Source organism: Sardina pilchardus, chromosome 10, assembly GCF_963854185.1.
Source record: "Sardina pilchardus chromosome 10, fSarPil1.1, whole genome shotgun sequence".
Classification (NCBI taxonomy): Eukaryota; Metazoa; Chordata; class Actinopteri; order Clupeiformes; family Clupeidae; genus Sardina; species Sardina pilchardus.
Window position 1 is genome coordinate 31,938,690 of NC_085003.1, and position 7,500 is coordinate 31,946,189.

Consider the following 7,500-nt stretch of genomic DNA (forward strand, 5'->3'; position numbering starts at 1 on the left):
AAAAAGATTAATAAAATTCATATTTAATTATATTACACATACTTACAAGCATAATTACATTAAAATGTTGCCTTCATACAAAAAGAGTTCCACAGACACCAGTAAACAGAGACAATTACACTGCAAGACGACAGAATTTACAAAAGGACAAAACAGAATATTTAGAACTGTCAGTCCCTTTTCAAGTCTACAGATACTTACATTTTTGCCTATATAACATTCCTAACAAATGATATGTACACTGTACTGTACATACGTATACTTATAAAGGTCTAGATAGTGCCTACTGTTTTTACCAGACTGCTTCTCCTCAGAGTGTCATTCTGAGCTCCAAAGGTGTGATGCAGGAGTCAACAGAGTCCTCTTATGACGCAGACATGTCCTTGCCTGTCTGTCTACTGCATGCTCAATCTGAGCTGTAAAGTGACACAGGAAGGGATGAGTGGAGGCCACAGTTCTTGTATTAGGCCTGCAGAGGGCAGCAGAGAGCTATGTGGAGCTGACTGGTACGAATCCAGCAGTGGTTTTATTTTCCACGCTGGCCCTGTGCAAAGGTCTGGTCTTGGTTCAGAAGTTGGAGTTTTCACAGGGGATAGGCCTGAAGGTCACCTCTTTGCTCTCCTCCAGCACGAGATCATACCGACACAGTGATGTCCTACAGTTGGGACACATGTGCGCACACACAGACACACAGACACACACACACACACACACACACACACACACACACACACACACACACATTGGTGAGTTTAATAAATTAACACAAACTAAATAGCAATCTAAATTTGCAATGGATTGGCCTTGCAGATACCTTTTAGCCTGGTTCACACCAGCCCATAAATCTCAATTGAGATTGAGAGTTTCTAACAGGTTTGTCCGGTTTCTCCCAGTCCAGATAACTTTGCAAGGTTTAGCTAAATCTATTTTTAGTATATTGTTGGTAATTCTATCTTTAGATATTATTACTTATTAATTTAGACTGGCAAACTCAAGAAAACTTAGGAATCAGGTTTTATTCTTACAAGCAGAGAGGGTGAAAATTATCTTTAGTCTGAGGAGGCCATGGCCTTTGGATTGGACCAAAGACCATGGCCTCAGCATGCCATGTCCTCCTTCTACAAAAGTCAATCTTTCATTCTGACCAACACTGTCATTTCATCACATTTGTATGAGTATGAACAAAGGGAAAAGGGCGCCGAAAACAAGGCCAGGTCATTGGTTCACTTAGATGGCTTCAGTCACACCCACTCACACCTAGTCACACCTAGACACACCTTCTCACTCTGATTAGAGGGGGATATATATCATATATATCACTATCATCACTTACAGAATATTCCAAACATTCTTACACTGGTATCATTACAATCCTTACGCTGAGACTATCATAATGATTCCAGACATGAATACATTTACATTTCATGACATATAAATATATTACATCAAGGTAGAATCCTTTGTCTTAGGGCGAGTTGGTTTCAAATTCCAAAGGAATGTTGGCAATTAGCATTTCACAAGGGGGAAGGGAAAGTGTTTTCCTTCTAACACAACAAGGATCCTTGCTTGCACAGATCCGTGATTCAAGGCTGCTTGCAATAGTATAGAACTCCAAATAATACTCATAAATTATTACTATCAATATGAAATGGTCCAAACACTTCCAGATGAAATTTGAACTCCAAGTTGAGACATCCTGGCTATGTAACTGCATTAGATGCCTGTCTGTTCATAGAGTAACAACAAAGGCTCAAGGTGAGTGACCTAACGAGAGGTCAAGGTCAGTATCAACGATAGGTCAAAGGTGAGTGTAAGTGACATGAACCCTGACCTGCCGTGCAGTGGAGTGAGACTGATGCGGAGAACGCGCAACTTGTAGCGTGGCTTCAGGCCATTTCCTGTGGAGAAGCTGATGGACACCCGCTCCACGGGCTGCAGGTCTCTGTCAAACTGGGCCAGCAGGCTTTGCTTTGTGTAGAGTTTAAACTCAGCTGCTTTGCTGTTTAAAAGAGAAAGAGAGATGAGCAGAGTGAGAAAGGGACAAAGTGAGCGAGACAGAGAGGAGACAGAAGGGGGGGGGGGGGGGGGCAGTCAGTCTGGGAAGCAAAATGAGGAAGAGAAATAGAAAATGATATCTGCGTTTTGTGGTTTTGTATGTCTTGTGCTTGCATGTGCTGTGCTGTCAGAAGGGAGGAGATATAGTGTGTGTGTGTGTGTGTGTGTGTGTGTGTGTGTGTGCCTGCATGTGAGCATAGCTAGTTTATGTTTGTGTGTGTAGGCTACTTGCACGAGACACTCACTGGTCTATCCTGGTCTCGATCTCCTGATCTTTACTGTGAAGTTTTAGCGTCAGGAAACCCCAGCGTGTCTCAGAGTTCCATGTCACAATGTCCACCCGGTAGCCAGTCTCTATGGAAACAAGACAAAGAGAACCCAGTGTTCAACATCAGTTCTAAGAAGTAGAACCTAGAATTTGAGGATCTAAATCTGCCCACAAGAATTTTGAGTGGAAGAGCGGAAATCAGAAGTCATTACAAATACATGCACATCGCTCCAGTGTTGTGCACGTCACCACATTAGTATAGTTAATACTTTAGCCTCTAAGTATTATTATTATTTATTTATTGTATAGCTTCTGTGTCCTCTTAAATATAGGATATACCACTACTGTTGCTTATCTCTAAATGTTCTCCACCTTTTAAATATAAATTCACATATCTTGTGTGAGGTGTATCTATATTTACATCTAAAGTCACTGTAGTCTCATATAGTTTCTACTTCAAACCAAAATGGGAACAGATAAACCAATAAACAGGAACATACCAATCCACCCCCTGAGCCAAGACCCTAATCACATGAGTCACACACACACACACACACACACACACACACACAAGACAGACAGACTCACTGCAAAATGGGGACCAGTTGTTTGTACTGAAGTAGGTCTTTGTTTGTCCACGTTTGACCAGGGTGTCTTTCCACTTGGTGGCATCATAACCTGCGAACCAAGAACTTGGTTAGAAGATACAACTTGCATATGCGCATAGATTTCTTCATCGTCATACCTATCATCATCATCATCACCATAGTCATCGTCGTTAACATTTCTGTCATCTAATAATTATCATCAGTTACTTCACTGAACTGTTTATAGAAATAGGTGTGCATGTTATAAAACTGAAAATGACCAGGGATGAGAATAACTTCTGTCTTACCCAACCATGGACAGCCTTCTCCACTGAACTTGTCGCATTCCAGACATTTCCCGTCAAGGAAGTCCGAGTAGGACTCACACGGGTAAGCAATCAGATCACACGTCCTGTTGATGGAGTTCATGAACAAATACACTGACCTCTGGTGGTCACATTTGAAATATGCTGATCCTGGGACAGACAATATGAAAGGGGGGGGGGGGGGGGGGGGGGATAAACACAGTATGAGCCATTTAGTGTTGTTGATATGGTCAGTTTACATGAGATGACTCTTGTATTCTACAGTAACCCTTAATCACCCAGTGCCTGTAAGTGTAAAATTAGATGACTAATGTTTAATATTAATCGAGTGACAGGAAGAAAGCAGATAAATTGCCATGTCAGACGTTACTGTGGATGGGTTACCCCATAGACTGGATGGGTTATCCCATAGACTGTGGATGGGATATCCTGGCTGAATCCCTTCCAGTAGACTCACCAGCTAGAATGGTCCTGGGGCATCCTGGCTGGTCTCCTCCTCCATTGGGGTAGTAGTCTATATGACCAAGTGGTTTACGGAAGCCCAGAGCTACAGAGGCAATAGAGATTTTTTTTATATCATAGCAGTTCATACATAACTGATACAGGAAAACATAGCAGGAAGGGGAAGCATTAAAAAAAAGACAAAAGTCAGACAAAAGTAGGCCCACCAATCATTCCTCTACCCCCTTAAACATTCAGCATACATTTTGAAGATGAGGACAGAGAAGAAGTGGGAAGATGATCACAATGATGAAGAGGTAAATCATTACCAGTCATCAGCCATCCTTGTGCCTGGCCCTCATCACATTTGAAGTCCCATCCCTATGACTGCTCTACCATCGCCTGTTGTTGTCCCCTTGCCCGGATTCCTGGCCCACACATCGATCCATTACTTTCCTTCAAACATTTCCTAATCCCAATGGACAATGGACAATGTATTCCCTACACTGGACTATCTTGAATTTCCCCTTGGGGATCAATAAAGTATCTATCTATCTATCTATCTATCTATCTATCTATTTATTTGAACTTTCTGACACTAAAAATGACCTTACTGTACTGTAACTGACCCTAGGCAGATGGGTTGGGCCCTTGAGTCGTGGATCTGTCCGAGGTTTCTTCCTATATGTATCTCCAACTCTATAATTTTTTTCCTCGCCCCTGTAACTCATGGGCTTTCTCTGATTGTAACACTCTGTAAAGCGCCATGAGACATGTGTGATGTTTTGGCACTCTATAAGTGAAATTAAATTGAAAATTGAAATTGAAGAAGGCCGAAGACAGAGGAGAGAGGAGAGAGGAGAGGACCAGACATCCTTATGCGACTCACCATCCATGTCCGTGTGAATCACATCCACAAACTGAGCGTCTGTGGGGTCCAGGCGGCTATCGGGGGGCTTGCCCGTGAACTCAGGCCCAGCTGGGTCCAATGCTGAAGAGAGAGACAATAGAACACTTTCATTGGTAAGTTCATCAGGTCTGTGTCTCAACAAGTATACAGTAATTAGCTGCATTTTGTATAAGCCGCAGGACAGTGTTTTATACAAGCTAGAAAGAAAGCAAACAAAACCATATTAATACCATATTAACTGCCCCTGTGTTTTAACCTTATAGCTGAAGAAATTTTGCTAAATCAATGTATAAGTCACGGCTGATAGTTGGGAAATGACGGTAGTATAGTGCTATTAACAGCAAGGTTTATAAGCTATGCTCATCTCCCTCAGTGACTACATACGGATGAAACATCTCTTGTTCCTGCACATTGGATAACAACTCAATTGGTAAATAAACCGTAATTGCCCGTTATAGTAGGCATTGTTATAGTAAACTAACAACAGACCTGTTAAATCTGTCATGTAAGCCGGGAGAGGAAAGTGTAATGATGAGGTAAAAAGATGGCGGCCTACTCTCCACATTCTCACCTGTGATCCTGCCAATGGACCCATTGAGCTTGGTTCCGATGAACCCAGAGATGTGAGCCCCCAGACTCACACCAATCAGATGGAATGCACTCAGAGGTGTGCCATGCTCCTGACAGACAGAGGTGTGTGTGTGTGTGTGTGTGTGTGTGGGGGGGGGGGGGGGGGGGGGGGGGGGTTGTTGTGGGAAATAAAGGGAGGATGGAAAAGAGGAAAGGTATTAAAAGAGAGAGAGAGAGAAAGAGAGAGAGAGCACACACAGAGTGTTATTTTGTTTCAATCCACAAATACTCGTTCAAACATTTGCAGGCCAAGAAGCACAGTGACAGCTACTACAGTGTGGATGAACTAAAAAGCTCCAACAACCCCCAACATCAATATCAACGTCAACCTCATGTTAAACTGACACAAGCAACTGGCTACATTTATGCTGAAAATGTCACAGATCAGTACAACAGCAGAGGACCATCTTAAGCTTCACTCCTGACAGTTTCTGACACAGAAGTAGCAAGAAGAAAGGACTCGGTGACAGATTAAGACGGAAGAGTCATACAGCAGAGGCGGGGAATGAGGCCATAAAGTGCTATAAACAGAGAGATGACCCATATATCCCAACCAAACATGGGCAAGTCGTCTGTACACACAGTACACACCCAAAAGGCAAATTCGCTCCATGAATGCCACACTGTTGGGAAAAACACCCGTCAGTGACAGATAACTGATGAAGCTTTAATAGTCTGGGTTACTGTGTGACTCTTTGCGTTAATGAGACACTTGAACATTGGGAATTCGAGATTTCTCTTCTGCAATGCCTTATTAACATGCCACTTAAAGTGAGCTCCTGTTACACATTCCATCTGTCTCAACCAATCATAAAGTTTACAACGCGCTTATTTCTCATGTACTGCTCTTGAAACTCAATTTGGATCAAAGCACCTACTAAAATGAATGCACACTAGAAAAAAAGGTGCTATATACTGTATATGTATATTGCATGCTTCACATATAGCACCTCTAAATGGTTCTTTAAACCATTTTGAAGGATTCATCAAAGGACCCCCTAAGGGGTCTTTAAAGTCTGCATAGTTCTAGCACCTCAAGAACCCTTTTTTTAAGAGTGCATGGAAATGCAACTTAAATGCAGATGTGTGCAGCCCTGAGCCTACCTGGCCGTATCCTTGGCGACCCCCCGGCTCCCACACTCACCTCCATCTTCAGTATGAAGGCGGTCATGTTGTCGGCCACCTTCCTTGTGTTCTTCACTGCGATGAAGTAGTTGATGTTGGCGGCGCCGCGGTTCCAGTCCACCACTATCACGTTGAGGTCATCCCGCTCCAACAGCAGCCTTGCCAGCAGCTCGTACCAGCCCGGCGGCGAGCCGGTGGGTCGAAACCCGTGGATGATGAAGGCGGTGGGCCGGCTGGCATTCAGCTCGGGTTGGGAGAAGGGATTCAGGTGGTTCAGCTCATGGGCACAGATGTTGGTGATGTTGGTGATGTTGGCACGGGTGTACAAGAGCAGCCGCACGTCCAGACTGGTGCCAGCAATGGCGTGGTGGAGGTCCAGATCTGTGAAGCTGGCACACTCCTCAGCTGAACCTGAAGAAGGGAGGAGAGTTAGTGTGTGTGTGTGTGTGTGTGTGTTGCATGTGTGTGTGTGTGTGTGTGTGTGTGTGTGTGTGTGTGTGTGTTGCATGTGTGTGTGTGTTGCATGTGTGTGTGTGCACCCTGAATTAAGAGGCAGCTGTTCATCAAGCAATTTCCTCTCCCCAAAAGCCTCTCCCTGTCCCGCCTTCTACTGTTAATGGCGAATTGTAGACTAGACTATTGGGGTGGCACCTGGGGTGGCCAATCGGTCTAGGGTGGCTATTCTGGCTCCGCCCCTGATATGTGTGTGTGTTTGTGTCCGTATAAATGTCTAAGGCCATGATCACCTTACCTGTGTCCCACATACATGATGTCCCCAATAGAGCCAAGAGGCAGTAGTGAAACATTCTGCAGACCTACAAAAAGTGCAGTCACACAAAACAGGCACTCATGAGAAACATCTACACGGTTGTCTCAGTCGGTTGCTTTCAGAGAACACTCAAAAACACAACATTCACAATATACACACATGCAGAGAGAGAGAGAGATAGATAGAGAGAGAGAGAGAGAGAGAGGACAGGAAGCGGCAATGTAGAGAGACAACCACCCTACACACACTTCTTCTGAAGAGCATGGATAAGTGTAAACACAGAATCACTGACCACAAAAACACCCATTCCTGAGCACAGCAAAGGGGATTTTGTCTCGACAGGAAAGTGATTAACAACCTCAACCAACCCACAGCCAGGATCAACTCCC

General features: G+C 43.9%; 1 protein-coding gene across 2 annotated transcripts in view; it reads right to left on the reverse strand.

Annotated features, from left to right (window-relative positions):
- Window positions 1–7,500, reverse strand: part of lipia (lipase, member Ia) — a 9,800-nt gene that overhangs the window by 10 nt on the left and 2,290 nt on the right. For both annotated transcript variants that reach the window (XM_062547779.1, XM_062547778.1), the window contains exons 3-12: window positions 7,094–7,157; window positions 6,362–6,753; window positions 5,159–5,267; window positions 4,567–4,668; window positions 3,694–3,783; window positions 3,219–3,386; window positions 2,912–3,001; window positions 2,301–2,409; window positions 1,832–1,999; window positions 1–655 (exon numbers count right to left, since the gene is read on the reverse strand). The exon at window positions 1–655 is cut by the window's left edge and continues 10 nt beyond it. In XM_062547779.1, the coding sequence (XP_062403763.1) occupies window positions 568–655; window positions 1,832–1,999; window positions 2,301–2,409; window positions 2,912–3,001; window positions 3,219–3,386; window positions 3,694–3,783; window positions 4,567–4,668; window positions 5,159–5,267; window positions 6,362–6,753; window positions 7,094–7,148 (1,371 nt within the window). In that variant the 5' untranslated portion in view covers window positions 7,149–7,157 and the 3' untranslated portion in view covers window positions 1–567. The remainder of the gene's footprint in view (window positions 656–1,831; window positions 2,000–2,300; window positions 2,410–2,911; window positions 3,002–3,218; window positions 3,387–3,693; window positions 3,784–4,566; window positions 4,669–5,158; window positions 5,268–6,361; window positions 6,754–7,093; window positions 7,158–7,500) is intronic.